The sequence below is a fragment of the Schistocerca piceifrons genome, chromosome 7 (genome assembly GCF_021461385.2).
Source record: "Schistocerca piceifrons isolate TAMUIC-IGC-003096 chromosome 7, iqSchPice1.1, whole genome shotgun sequence".
Lineage (NCBI taxonomy): Eukaryota > Metazoa > Arthropoda > Insecta > Orthoptera > Acrididae > Schistocerca > Schistocerca piceifrons.
The window spans coordinates 126,700,201-126,716,266 of record NC_060144.1 but is presented as its reverse complement, the minus strand read 5'-3'; the positions used below and the strand labels follow the sequence as shown (position 1 = coordinate 126,716,266).

General features: G+C 43.7%; 1 protein-coding gene across 1 annotated transcript in view; it reads right to left on the bottom strand.

The window, feature by feature from the left end:
* Positions 1-15,764, bottom strand: part of LOC124805501 (formin-like protein 20) — a 94,107-nt gene extending 78,343 nt beyond the window's left edge. The window contains exon 1 of the mRNA XM_047266065.1: positions 15,749-15,764. Coding sequence (XP_047122021.1) covers positions 15,749-15,764 — 16 coding nt within the window. The remainder of the gene's footprint in view (positions 1-15,748) is intronic.
* Between the last annotated feature and the right edge of the window lie 302 nt (positions 15,765-16,066).

Genomic DNA, 16,066 nt, shown 5'->3' with positions numbered 1-16,066 from the left:
GGACTCTGACCACAATCTGTTGGTTATGAACTGTAGATTAAAACTGAAGAAACAGCAAAAAGGTGGGAATTTAAGGAGATGGGACCTGGCTAAACTGAAAGAACCAGAGGTTGTACAGAGCTTCAGGGTGAGCATAAGGGAACAATTAACAGCAGTGGGGGGAAAGAAATACAGTAGAAGAAGAATGGGTAGCTTTGAGGAATGAAATAGTGAAGGCAGCAGAGGATCAAGTAGGTAAAAAGACGATGGCTAGTACAAATACTTGGGTACCAAAAGAGACACTGAATTTAATTGATGAAAGGAGAGAACACAAAAATGCAGCAAGTGAAGCAGGCAAAAAGGAATACAAACGTCTCAGAAAAGAGATCGAAAGGAAGTGCAAAATGGCTAAGCAAGGATGGCTAGAGGACAAATGTAAGGATGTAGAGGCTCATCTCATGAGGGATAAGATAGATACCGCCTACAGGAAAATTAAAGAGACCGCCGGCCGGAGTGGCCTAGCGGTTCTCGGCGCTTCAGTCTGGAACCGCCCGACCGCGACGGTCGCAGGTTCGAATCCTGCCTCTGGCATGGATGTGTGTGATGTCCTTAGGTATGTTAGGTTTAAGTAGTTCTAAGTTCTAGGGGACTGATGACCTCAGCTGTTAAGTCCCATAGTGCTCAGAGCCATTTGAACCATTTGAACCATTAATGAGACCTTTGGAGAAAAGAGAACCACTTGCATGAATATCAAGAGCTCAGATGGAAACCCAGTTCTAAGCAGGGAAGGGAAAGCAGAAAGGTGGAAGGAGTATATACGGGGTCTATACAGGGGCGATGTCCTTGAGGACAATATTATGGAAATGGAAGAGGAGATAGATGAACATGAAATGGGAGATACGATACTGCGTGAAAAATTTGACAGAGCACTGAAAAACCTAAATCGAAACAAGGCCCCGGGAGTAGACAACTTTCCATTAGAATTACTGACGGCCTTGGGAGAGCCAGTCCTGACAAAACTCTACCATCTGGTGAGCAAGATGTATGAGACAGTCGAAATGCCTTCAGACTTCAAGAAGAATATAATACTCGTAATTCCAATCCCAAAGAAAGCAGGTGTTGACAAAGGTGAAAATTACCGAACTATCAGTTTAATAAGTCATGGCTGCAAAATACTAACACGAATTCTTTACAGACGAATGGAAAAACTAGTAGAAGCCGACCTCGGGGAGGATCAGTTTGGATTCCGTAGAAATATTGGAACACGTGAGGCAATACTGACCCTACGACTTATCTTAGGAGAAAGAATATGGAAAGGCAAAGCTACGTTCCTAGCATTTGTCGACTTAGAGAAAGCTTTTGACAATGTTGCCTGGAATACTCTCTTTGAAATTCTAAAGGTGGTAGGGATAAAATACAGGGAGCGAAAGGCTATTTACAATTTGTACAGAAACCAGATGGCAGTTATAAGAGTCGAGGAACATGAAAGGGTAGCAGTGGTTGGGAAGGGAGTGAGACAGGGTTGTGGCCTCTCCCCGATACGATTCAATCTGTATATTTGGCAAGCAGTAAAGGAAACAAAAGTAAAGTTCGGAGTAGGTATTAAAATCCATGGAGAAGAAATAAAAACTTTGACGTTCGCTGATGACATTGTAATTTTGTCAGAGACAGTAAAGGACTTGGAAGAGCAGTTGAACGGAATGAATAGTGTCTTGAAAGGCGGGTATAATATGAACATCAACAAAAGCAAAACGATGATAATGGAATGTAGTCGAATTAAGTCGGGAGATGCTGAGGGTATTAGGTTAGGAAATGAGACACTTCAAGTAGTAAAGGAGTTTTGCTATTTGGGGAGCAAAATAACTGATGATGGTCGAAGTAGAGAGGATATAAAATGTAGACTGGCAATGGCAAGGGAAGCGCTTCTGAAGAAGAGAAATTTGTTGACATAGAGTATAGATTTAAGTGTCAGGTAGCCTTTTCTGAAAGTATTTGTATGGAATGTAGCCATGTATGGAAGTGAAACCTGGACGATAAATAGTTTAGACAAGAAGAGAATAGAAGCTTTCGAAATGTGGTGCTACAGAAGAATGCTGAAGATTAGATGGGTAGATCACATAACTAATGAGGAGGTATTGAATAGAACTGGGGAGAAGAGGAGTTTGTGGCACAACTTGACTAGAAGAAGGGATCGGTTGGTAGGACATGTTCTGAGGCATCAAGAGATCACCAATTTAGTACTGGAGGGCAGCGTGGAGGGTAAAAATCGTAGAGGAAGACCAAGAGATGAATACACTAAGCAGATTCAGAAGGATGTAGGCTGCAGTAGGTACTGGGAGTTGAAGAGGCTTGCACAGGATAGAGTAGCATGGAGAGCTGCATCAAACCAGTCTCAGGACTGAAGACCACAACAACAACAAAAACAACAACAGTGGAAAACTGTGTTACTTACAGTTGTAATTGACAAAAACCTTAGGAAACAAGATCTCGTGAACTGTGTCCGGAAATGGAAGGTGTGCGTGCAATGACAACAAATCGTCCTGGAACACAGTACAGAGCCGCATAGCGTTTACGTCACAACAGGTGTTTAAAGTGGTCTCCATAGGGTGCAATGCACGCGTTCACACATGTAATCACGGATTGCCGCACTCTTGCTTTGGCTTACACCGTTTTGGTAAGCCACTTGGTTCAAATGGCTCTAAGCACTATGGGACTTAACATCTGAGGTCATCAGTCCCCTAGATTTAGAACTACTTAAACCTAACTAACCTAAGGACATCACACACATCGATGCCCGAGGCAGGATTCGAACGTGCGACTGTAGCTGCAGCGCGGTTCCAGATTGAAGCGCCTAGAACCGCCCGGGGTAGGCCACTTGGGTGGAGCTCGTACTATCTTCTTGTTTCTCAGATATTTTAACAAGAAGTTTCAACGACGCTTAAATCAAATTTGTCTTATTTTCAACAGCTTCCAAACACCATGAAATAGCTATGCCGTCCAATTTAAAAGAAACCACACCTGCCTCAATATTTCAGTTCATACAAGAGCAAGCGACTTAAAAGAGGGACAAAATTAAGAAAACTTCGTTTCAATATCTTGAACATATACCTACATTTTCCGCAAGCCATTTCATAGCAGTATTAACGATTTCATGTTCCATTTCAGTCGCGTACTGAGCAACGAAACAGTTACTGTCTATAAACCCCTGCACGCTACATAATCTCTCTTGCCTTTTCCCATCACCACTAAGACAGGATGGTGTTGACGTCAGAAGAATCGTAACAGTCTTATTTCAATGCTGCTTCTCTAAGATAACATCGCCTCTATTCCAGATGTTCACATTTAAGTTCTCCGAAAAGCATTGTTAGACTTTCATCTGAGCTATACCTGTCAGAGCAGCGCGTCCCTGAAAGCGTTTAGTCTCTATTGTCATATCCACTTCCCAAGAGCTCCAAACATTTGTAGAGTTCTCTGCAATTAGTGACAATAGCGTCTTCTATGGCGTTTAAAACCGGAAAATATTAAACGTTTGAGTTACGGTGTTACAGAACGATGATGAAATTCAAGTGGTCTGAAAACGAATGTGGAGATCGTAGAGGGGGGCAACTAGAATATACAGACCAAATAATTAAGAACTTTGGCTATGCGCGCTAGTCTGAATGAAATTAAAACAAGGTAGGGACTTCTGATGAGTCTCATCAAATCACTCACGAGATTGATGATAAACGAAAAATTCGGATAAATACGAGTAGGACTCACGCACCGAGTGTTACGTACAAACATAATTGTGAACATAGATACTTCTTCACTCACCCTTGGAATCGACTCTGTCGATAATTTTTGTCTCTTACAGATACCTATACAGGAAAGATACCGATCACGGGAATTCCAATATTTTCGAGATATGATTACAAAATAATTATTTTAGAGTTCGCGCTAACTCTTTTTAGAGTTCGAGTCTCGGTCGGGCACACAGTTTTAATCTGCCAGGAAGTTTCAATTATTTTAGAAATTTTTCCTTTACTTGTACAGTGAAACCTTGCTCTTGCCAAATTTCATGATTCTAGATTATCTGGAAGTATCCTATAGATTTTGATGAGTGTGTTTGCCAGTACCAAAATATGGGACGTAATCGGTGGTATCTTTTGATTCCGTTGACTTAGAAGCTTTGCAATGCCAATAAATCATAGATCTTAGTATGTCACATAATCGCGATGCCTCAACCCGTACCTGAGAAAAAGTGGTCTTAACACACTGACTGATATAAATGACGACATAAACGTTTTTTGTGGGTGATATAATTAAAAGTTTTTTTCGATTTTTGCTTTTACTTGTGCTGTCAATCCTTGCTTCTTACCAAATTTAATGATTCTAGGTGAAGGGAAAGTACCCTATTGGTAGTCGCCCGGTTAGCCGTTCGGTCTAGCGCACTGCTTTCCGGGCGAGAAGGCGTGCCGGTCCCCGGAATGAATCCGCCCTGCGGATAAGGCCCGGTGTGCCGGACAGTGTGTGGATGGTTTTTAAGGCGGTTTTCCATCTGCCTCGGCGAATGCGGGACGGTTCCCCTTATTCCGCCTCAGCTACGCTATGTCGGCGATTGCTGCGCAAACACTTTCTCCACGTACGCGTACACCAGAATTACTCTAACACGCAAACATTGTGGTTATATTCGTCTCGTGTGAGACGTTCCCCCGAACCGCACAATAACCCTGGTTTCGATGTGGGGCGGCGGTGGGGTGAGTGGACTCCTGTAGCCTCTTTTGGGGTTGTGAACCACTGAGTGCTACGCCGGAGACGAAGCCTCTCCGTTGTTTCTAGGTCACCAGTTCCGTACAATACAATACAATACAATACCCTATAGGTTTCGATGAGTGACTTCGCGAGTACCAAAATATATTAGCTGAATGGCCGTATTTTTCGACCTCCTAGACTTACCTGTATCACACCACCAAGCGACTGTAGAGCTTAGCATGTGACTTAAATTTCAACTGATACGTCTAATCGTTCGTGACAAAAAGGGTTTTTAACAGTAAGACAGACAACAAAGTGATCCTACAAGCGTTCCGTTTCTACCGACCGAGGTAGGAACCTCTTCATAGGTACAGTGTCAAATCCTACCAACAAATTTAACCTTTGCATTCACTTTATTTATTGCATATTTTACACGTTCATCATTTTTCATAACATTTGCCCGTATTACCCCTAGATACCCTACCTGACAAAATAAAGATAAGGGGAGGAGGAAAGGAAATGAATCTTCATGGGTTGAGAGAGTATGTGATGGTCTTTCAGTGATTAAAAAATCGAGTCAGAGTTACAAAGAACTTGCAGGATGAGCCTACTCGTCAGTATGACGTTCCAGCCGCTCTGGTGTGGCTCCATGTGTTTGTTCGGTTGGGAGGGTGTCATAAAGCAGCCTTATCCTTCCCTAACGCAAGATGGCGTGCAATTGTTGTAACAGGTCCTTGGTTTTCTGGGACGGAGCTGACGTTCGAGCTGATCACAGACATGTTCTACTGGGGACATATCTGGGAATCTTACTGGCCATGAGAGGACTGTGGTGTCATCGCCAGACACCACTCTAGCTAGGTGGTAGCCTTTAAATCGGCCGCGGTCGGTTAATATAGGTCGGACCCGCGTGTCACCACTATCAATGATTGCAGACCGACCGCCGCCACCACACAGCAGGCCTAGACTAGACTCCCTAGCACTCACCCCAGTTGGACAGCCGACTTTGCTAGCGATGGTTCACTGTCTACATACGCTCTCAATTGCCGGGATGTCAGTTTAGCATAGCCTTCAGTTACGTCATTTGATACGACCTAGCAAGGCGCCATATTCAGTTACTATTCTGAACAGATAATATTGTGAATCATGTACCGTCAAGAGCGACGTTCATCATTAATGGATTAGAGTTAAGTATCAAACTAATTACGTCCGCTTTCTGAATTCTAATTCCTTGACATGTTCAAGACCTCATGTCAGTATAGTTCTTCCCTCCTCACGCCAGCCTGCTTGAGCTAAACGCGTGCGTTTCGGCCTCCACTAGTAACACGGTGTTGGCTCTTCTGCCAACACAACAAGTACCTCAACATCACGCACACAGTTCATAGAGACATCCGTCGTGTGTGGGCGACCATTTTCCTGTTGAAAAGTGGCAGCACGATACTGTCCCATGAGGAAGCAGCATGTGCATAACATACGTTGTGCCGCGAGAATGCCGTGACTCCCCATACCAAAGCCGGCCACTGTGTCCGAGCGGTGCTAGGCGCTTCAGTCCGGAACCGCGCGACTGGTTCGAATCCTGCCTCCGGCATGGATGTGTGTGATGTCCTTAGGCTAGTTAGGTTTAAGTAGTTCTAAGTTCTAGTGAACTGATGACCTCAGCTGTTAAGTCCCATAGCGCTCAGAGTCATTTGATCCCTTTTTTGAACCGCATACCAAGACACCAGGAGTAACATCGCTGTGGCTCTCGAAAACTTATGAAGCATTGGACCAAATCGTCCAAATACCCGCTGAGTGTAGTCATCCGGGATGGTGCAGAACTACGATTCATCACTGATCACAGTGCGGCGATATCCATCTGTAGTCCACGCCTTCAGGTCACGATACCACCCCAAAAGCAGCCGTGTCCGTTGTGGTGCTGACGGCAGCTTACGCTTGGGACGGTATATCTCAGGTTGGTTGGTTGATTTCGGAAAGGGGACCAAACAGCGAGTTCATCGGTCCCGTCGTTTTAGGGGAGCAAGGAAGTCGGCCATGCCCTTTCAAAGGAACCATCCCGGTATTTGCCTCAAGCGATATAGGAAAATCACGGAAAACCTAAACCAGTATGACCGGTCTTTGGTTTCAACCGCCGTCCTCCCGAATGTGCGTCCAGTGTGTTAACCACTGCGCCACGTCTCTCGGTAGGTAAATCTTTCCAGGCTTAATAAGCAATAAATAAATAAAATAATTCCCTATTACGGCTGCTGCTAGTCTCCGACCAATGGTGAGACGCAACAAAGAATTTGCAGTGAGTCCACTACTTGCTCTCGGATGGCAGGCGCAGATGGTGTCACAATACAGTGATCCTCCCTTGTCGTCGACCGGAGCCTTGACGACGAGCAACTGCCAAATGGGGTGAATGCCCCACAAATCTGGATACTGCGCGATTCGACCAGTGGGCCAAATGGAGAGCCACATGGAGGCCCCTTTCAAATGCTACCAGATGTTGACAAAGTCGTCTCTCAAGAGTACGCAGTATCCCCGAGTCCTCCACAGTGATCATTCAACATCTGTCCCCTTATATACGCAATACCAAGCTTGGTAACAACGGTAATGGAAATGAGCTTTTGGCGTCATTGGCCGGGAGGCCCGGGGCAGGTCCGGCCGCCTTGGTGCAGGTCTTATTACATTCGACGCCACATTGGGCGACCTGCGCGCCCGTTAGGAATGAAATGATGATGAAGACAACACAACACCCAGTCCCTGAGCGGAGAAAATCCACGACCCAACCGGGAATCGAACCCAGGCCCGTAGGACGGCAATCCGTCTCGCTGACCACTCAGCTATCGGGGCGGACGGTAACAACGGTAAACACGAACAACACTAACGCTGAAACTTCCTGGCAGATTAAAACTGTGTGCCCGACCGAGACTCGAACTCGGGACCTTTGCCTTTCGCGGGCAAGTGCTCTACCATCTGAGCTACCGAAGCACGACTCACGTCCGGTACTCACAGCTTTACTTCTGCCAGTACCTCGTCTCCTACCTTCCAAACTTTACAGAAGCTCTCCTGCGAACCAGGAGAGCTTCTGTAAAGTTTGGAAGGTAGGAGACGAGGTACTGGCAAAAGTAAAGCTGTGAGTACCGGACGTGAGTCGTGCTTCGGTAGCTCAGATGGTAGAGCACTTGCCCGCGAAAGGCAAAGGTCCCGAGTTCGAGTCTCGGTCGGGCACACAGTTTTAATCTGCCAGGAAGTTTCATATCAGCGCACACTCCGCTGCAGAGTGAAAATCTCATTCTGGAAACATCCCCCAGGCTGTGGCTAAGCCATGTCTCCGCAATATCCTTTCTTTCAGGAGTGCTAGTTCTGCAAGGTTCGCAGGAGAGCTTCTGTAAAGTTTGGAAGGTAGGAGACGAGGTACTGGCAGAAGTAAAGCTGTGAGTACCGGAGTACCGGACGTGAGTCGTGCTTCGGTAGCTCAGATGGTAGAGCACTTGCCCGCGAAAGGCAAAGGTCCCGAGTTCGAGTCTCGGTCGGGCACACAGTTTTAATCTGCCAGGAAGTTTCATATCAGCGCACACTCCGCTGCAGAGTGAAAATCTCATTCTGAACACTAACGCTGTCTGGTTGCCGTTTACCTATAAAAGAGAACTACAACACTAGTCGTTTAAGCATCCGCCAATTGTGTGTGCATGTTCGAAGCTACGTTGACCTTCGACCTTGTCTTATGGGTGCTTCACTTTTTTGTGTGTTTAAATGACAAGCAGGAAGTTCGTATTTTACCACTATTGCCGTGTTTTTCCGCTTTCTTATCGGCTTTCTCTTGCATTTGTGCAATTACTTGGACTGAAATGGAGCTGACATTCATTACACCAAGGATAAATTTTGATCAAGTCTCTCGGCATTTCCTCAGTATCGTCAAATGATGATACTTTCTATAGACACAAGTATTTTCTTCGAACAGTCTTACAGTGTTGCTGACCCTGGAAACACCCAGCACATCAATCAAGGTAATAGTGAAATATCAGTGCCGAAGAAACAGATATGAGGCGCTTGCGTGAAATCTCTGACGTCATGCAGGAAATTAAAACGGCCACGTTGCCAACACAAACTCACTTCAAATGGTTCAAATGGCTCTGAGCACTATGGAAACATCTGAGGTCATCAGTCCCCTAGACTTAGAACTACTTAAACCTAACTAACCTAAGGACATCACAGACATCCATGCCCGAAGCAGAATTCGAACCTGTGACCGTAGCAGCAGCGCGGTTCCGTACTGGAACGCTTAGAACCGCTCGGTCACAGTGACCGGCAAACTCACTTCGCATCGTGTTGTGCTATAGTATCTACCTCGGTGACACTGTGCATACATGATGGGATTTTTTATTGGATCTCACCTGAACTGCTCTTTGAATTGTGAATCAGTCTGGTAATTGCGCCCAATTCGGTGTCAGCAAACGTTGTTGAGCGGAAGGACTCGACTACGGGTAATTTAAAACATCATTCACATCAAAAGGAACATACTTTCATTTCGAACTCAGAACTTAAAAGGATTGACAATAACCATTTCGAACTTTAACAAAGTTATAAATTTTCTTTTTATTTCAGTGTCAAAGAAAACAATGAGTGGACACTAGTTTTAGCAGTCTTAAATTGCATGAGGAAACTTTTAACCGTCCAGGTGAACAATCGATGGTCTTGAATTTATAACAATCCGGAATTACATAAAACGATAACTGCGCCGAAGTAAAGGCAGTAAAATAAATTAACAGTATTAAGCATGGTGAAAATGAGCCTTTAGAGCTCAAACAATGAAAGAACCACAGAAACAGTCGTGAAACTATAAGAGTTTTAGTATTAGAAAAAACGCTTGACTCCTCCTTTAGTCGTAACAACAGGGCAGCCAAAATACATTAATTTGAAGAATACAAGCAGACCAATCTATCTGAAATGATGGCTAACCATTCTAATACATTTGTTGCCTGTGCCCAAACATCAAGGTGCTGGCCTAAACTGGCCGGTAGCACTGAACGCTGTCCGTGATTGCAAAACAAAAACGAAATGTTGATATAGGTCAAAACACAGCAATAGTATAACCCTCTTCAACTCTCTAAATAACAAATGTATGCCCAGGAGCAACTGCATAAATATATATAAATGTAAATTAATGCAGATGAATAGGAAAAAGAATCCCGTAATGTTTGAATACTCCATTAGTAGTGTAGCGCTTGACACAGTCACGTCGATTAAATATTTGGGCGTAACATTGCAGAGCGATATGTAGTAGGACAAGCATGTAATGACAGTCGTGGGGAAGGTGGATATTCGTCTTCGGTTCATTGGTAGAATTTTGGGAAGATGCGGTTCATCTGTAAAGGAGACCGCTTATTAAACACTAATGCGACCTATTCTCGAGTACTGCTCGAGCGTTTGGGATCCGTATCAGGTCAGATTGAGGGAGGACATAGAAGCAATTCAGAGGCGGGCTGCTAGATTTGTTACTGGTATGTTTGGTCATCACGCGAGTGTTACGGAAAGGCTTCAGGAACTCGGGTGGGAATCTCTGGACGAAAGGAGGCGTTCTTCTCGTGAATCCCTACTGAGGAAATTTAGAGAACCAGCATTTGAGGCTGACTGCAGTACAGTTTTACTGCCGCCTACTTATATTTCACGGAAAGACCACAAAGATAAGATAAGAGAGATTAGGGCTCGTACAGAGGCATATAGGCAGTCATTTTTCCATCGTTCTGTCTGGGAGTGGAACAGGGAGAGAAGATGCTAGTTGTAGTACGAGGTACCATCCGCCACGCACCGTATGGTCGATTGTGGAATATGTATGTAGATGAAGATGCAGTGCAGATAAAAGACGACTAGTTAACAGATAACAATTACTCAGTACCAGACACAATACGAAATAGAGAGAAGAATGGGCGAGTTTCAAGAAAGACAATTAATTCAAGCTACAAGTAATGGAAATGAAACAGCTTTAAATTTTACTCCCTAACTTTAATTTTTGCTGTGATAATAGTTTATTAAAAACATTTATGGTCGAATTAAGATAAAATGTATTAATTAGGGATGGTCTAAGTACAAGCATCACCTTGAATCAGCTGTTAATGACATTTATCAACAGATAATACACACAACATTGGTGCACTTTTAAATATTTGTTGTCTTAGCGACACTATGAGAGCGATTTTATGTAATATAAAATTATGCACACTGTAAGGGATTGCTAATCAAAGATAGGTACTCGAAACATACACATCCAATAATATCAGTGTTACGGACTAGCATTAACCATCAGAGGAGCTCTAACACCGAGACTGAAATAAGCAGCTTTTAAATAGCGAAAGGCTCACAGAGGCGTACTAACAAAATTGCTATCATCCACCCAGTACACGGGCGGGTACAAACAAACACGCCCAAGCCGTCACACGCATAAGACGGCATTTACGACTAGAAGAATAGTATTATCAAACGTAGGCCTTAGCTTGAGGGGAAAAAAATGAAATGTAGTTCTGGATCACAGCATTGTATGGTAGCGAACCATGGACTGTGAGGAAACCGGAAAAGATCAGCATAGAAGCGTCTGAGGTGGGTGGTCTCAGATGGATGTAGGACATTAGGTGGATTGACGAGATAAGCAGTAAGGAGGTTCTTCTTGGAATCGGTGAGGAAATGTACGTATGGGAAACTCATCGGGACAAGATGATAAGTCACGCGTTTAGACATCATGGAATAACTTCCTTCTACCAGAAAGAGCTGTAGAAGGTAAAAACTGTAGGTAGAGACGAATATTGCAGTATACGCGACAAAGGACTGAGGACGGTGTTCGTAAGTGTTACTCTGAGGTGAAAGGATAGGTACAGGAGAAGTGGCGGGGCGCATCGAACGAGTCGGAAGATTGATGAAAAAAAAGTAAATAAAAATTACTTGCTCGTGCTGTCAGCCAATAATATGGCAAATATGGACAGATTAAATGTATATACATTTTTTTCTCTCTTCCACGTAGATAACAGTTTTTAACAAAACAGAAAAAAAACCGCCGCGCGGGGTAGCTGCTCGGTCTATGGCGTCTTGTCACGGTCCGCGCGGCTCCCGCCGTCGGAGGTTCGAGTCCTCCCTCGGGCGTCGGTGTGTGTGTTGTCCTCAGCGCAAGTTAGTTTAAGTTCGATTAAGTAGTGTGTAAGCTTAGGGACCGATGATCTCAGCAGTTTGGTCCCATACGACCTTATCACAAATTTCCAAAAAAAACATTTCCAAAAAAACTCCGCCCGAACAGGCCATGAAGGCCTTACGGCACCGACCGGCCGCCGCGTCATCCTCAGCCCGAAGGCGTCACTGAATGGAGATATGGAGGTGCATGTGCTCAGCACACAGCTCTCCCAGCCGTGTCAGTTTACTAGACCAGAGCCGCAACTTCTCAATCAAGTAGCTTTTCAGCTTGCCTAGCCCGAAAGCGTCACTGGCTGGGGATACGGAGGGGCATTTGGTCAGCGCACAGCCCTCGCGGCAGTACGCCTGTTTACGAGACCAGAACCGCTACTTCTCAATCATGCAGCTCTTCCGTTTGCCTCACAAGGGCTGAGTGCATCTCGCTTGCCAGTAGCGCTGGGCAGACCGGATGGTTACCCATCCAAGTGAAGCCCAGCCCGACAGCGCTTAACTTCGGTGATCTGACGGGCATCGGTGTTACCATTGCGACAAGGCCGTTGGCTTGGTTTTTAATAGATCAAGAAAAAAGGCATATAACACTGCATAATGTCACTTCTTTGATAACCAAAGCTTAGAAGTGCATGTGTCTTTGGGCCAAAAGATAAACAATTTCGTCTGCAACAAGTAGACACCCGAAACCAAAAACGTCTATTAAATGTGAGTCGTACTATCAGGGCCTCTAAATGTCATATATGTGTTTTACTACAACAACGCACCAATAGGCGATAAACAGCGTTTTCTTGTAACAAAAATCGCTGCTTCCTAGTGACCTGTGGTGAGTGCACTTTTCCTGACGACATTACAGACACTGCTGAAAAATATGGTTACAGCGTCGTTATGTCAAACTTGCAGTGTAGTTGAATCTACGTAGCTTAAACGAAGAAATACATTATCAACAGCAAAGACCAAAGGTAACGCCGCAGTTGTTTAAGCTGTACTGTCCACTGCCTCACTATCCACGGGATGACCAATACTAGAAAATCCTGTCGTCGGAGAGAACGAATTCAGAGCTGACCACTATGTGCAGTACTACGGCGATATTCCCTCTACACCTGCTGGTGACAAGAACCGCTTGTCATACTGAACTGGAATTCATCTGAAAAGCTGTTCCACAACCGTCCAGACCAATTTCGATTCTCGCACCGCTCTAATATTTGAGCAGTCGATAGAAAGACGTAGCAACGGTTTCGTAGAATAAAGTACGACACTAAGCATGAAATAGATCGAAAAATATGTTGATGTCTGAAGCATCAGTTAGAGCTGAAGCAACTTGTCCAGAGAAGTGAACTTACTTTGTCTAAAAAACGGTCTCCTCTCTCTGTTGCACGCTGCCATGAATTCCGAACGACACATTCACACTGCTGTTCTGTCCAGCTTCTGGTAACTACAGCTGTTTTCATTCTTGCTTCTCTCGCGTCAGAGTCGTAAAGACAGAGAGAGAGAGAGAGAGAGAGAGAGAGAGAGAGAGAGAGAGAGAAAGAAAGGAAGAAAGAGGGAGAGAGAGAGAGAGAGAGAGAGAGAGAGAGAGAGAGAGAGTCTCAAGTTTAAATGCAAATTTACTTCATAATTTTCTGTGTTAACGACAACTGCTATTAAGAACCCAAATAAGGAGTATAGTTTTATTCGAAATAGATATAATTATTTTGTTTATATTGGCAGTTAATTAGATTAAGATAAAGGCTGGTCATGAGTTCCTCGTCACCACTTTTCGCTTTGACGATATGAGATTACAAACGTCTGAGCGTTAGAAAGGAAAGTTGACGGGTAAACATTTTTGTATGCCAACCTATGCGCAATGATTCGGTAAAGTCGTGAAAAAATTAAGCAGGGAATGAGGAATACTTTACTGACCGTTGCGCGATAGGAAATTCAGACTCTGTGGAGCCATCTTGTGGGTAAGTGGGCTTGTGTCTGCCAATACAGCAGGCCGTAAGAGAAAATCAATTCAATTCATACGTTGGTCTACGGTGAAGTGACATGGTGTCTCTTCAACGAAACAGAGCCCTATGCGTTTTCGTTGTAGCAAAATCTGACTATTATCTTTAACAACTGGACCATCGAACAAATCCATTGACGGAAATATGGTGTTATTAAGGTCCCATATTACAAAAACATGTGCGTGTAAGTGCAGCATGTACACCCATTTCGGGATTATTTTTTTTTTTTCATAACTGGCTTTTGATCTTTAGGTCGTACAACCATCTCTTACTGATTCAGTGTGTGTGTGTGTGTGTGTGTGTGTGTGTGTGTGTGTGTGTGTGTGTGTGTATGCTCGAAATTGAAAAAATAAATGTATCACATTTATGAAAGAAAATTGTCACATCAGAAGATGAATCAAGCTGATACCTGAATACATGTATTAAGAATTCCGTTTGCTAGTTTACATTCAGGCTGCATGTGAAAAGAAGTGTGATTTATCCCTCCTCTTGTTACTCAATCACATTTACAGTAAGAATCGTTTAAAGCCTGAATTAGATGGTAGTGACTAAGAAATAATCCGCGATTGAATTCTGTGCAGTTTATGAAGCTTACAAAAATCTTGTTTAACTATGTTGAGCCAGGGTGTCGAGGCAATGTTCGATTGCATTCCTTAATATCTACGTTTGCTGCGTTTCGGTATCTGACATTGGCCTTCTCATTAGCGACTTGCTCTTCCTTATGGTGTAGTCCTTAGATCTGATATTCTCAAGAGCGGTTCATATGAATTGCTCTCATGTTTGGTTGCAGTGGATCCAAAAATAAAACTGCAATGAATACACAAATGCAAACAAAGCATAAGAACAGTCAGCATAAAAGCGCTGGAACATCCCTAGTTATTCGTAGCTGTCACTAAAATATTTACCTTAAAATGCCCATTTAATGATATGCACAGCTCGTATATTGCCCTAAAAGCTGTTAATACATTATTTTAAAAGCGGTCTTCTTCCGCAAACTCCTACGATTTGTGAAAGTACTCTTGTTTCTGCCTCTTGAGCCGTCGAAGATTTATTGTTAATTTGTGGACTTCGTTAATCAGCTCTCGAGTCGAATCCTGTAAGTTTCGGCGGCCTCCCTCCATTACCGCTGATTTGAGCGTGAATGCGAAGACAAAGCGATAAATCTCGTACTTCTTCGGCCGATAAAGTACATCAAAGTCGGGGATCCTTTGAGATTCGGAATCCCCGAGTTTTAGCTTGTCAAGCTACCAAATGAGTGAACGAACCACTAATTAACAGGGAGAAATGCTCTGTGAAGCTTATGCCTGATAACTGCCCTAATCGGAAACCACTGGAGGCTTCTTTCTGCGGATTTTCCCGCTAACTCACAAAACTTCCTCTTTTGCAAGACGATAAATCCTTAGCCTGATGCCTTCTCAGTGCTACGACTAAGACAGAGAAAGTCTGGTTCTTAAAAATCGGCAAAGTACGGTCACGACGTCTCGGATTTTTTTCCGAACACGTCTCACTTCAATTATATTACGAGGGCAACAGAGGAACGATAGAAAAAATAACTTAACGAAGTAGATCGAAATTAAAAACTCAATTAGTCAGTTGGCTATCTGCTACATCCTAAAGACTGAAAAGACCATATGTGCGGAGACCGTACATTTAGTTATGCTATCCACCGCGAGCAGATGAAATTTACTGCATTCTCCATTAACACGAAAGAAAAATAAATGATATGTGAAATTCTTTGGATGAGGAACTAAAGATTGTTGCATGTCTCGATGAAATTAATTCAAGAAAATTATCATCTAGAGATATTGCCACACCGATTCAGCTGCAAAAATAAATAGTTGAGCACGCTGATGTCCAGCATCATGTCAAAACTCCCGCAGTAATGGCTTCTATGATGCAAGACGTACCTGCATTGGGCGACATCTCTGATGCTAAAATACAGGGAAAAAAACGTGTTCGTGGACTGAGAAATAACGGCTGAAAGAAACTAACTCAGGAGTTGTGACATCATAAACAATCCGTGAAAAGTTATTGGAGGATATTTCAGGCAGCTAATAGGTGAAAAATCAGAAATTAATAAAAAAGGTTTGTTCTTCAAACATAAAGGTTTTACTTGCTAAACGTAAACTTTTTATTAAAGTAATCAGACGTTTGAAGCTGTATCGTACGTGGCAGCTCGATTCTTTAAAGAATCGGTGCTGGGGGCATGACGGTGGTGTTACTGT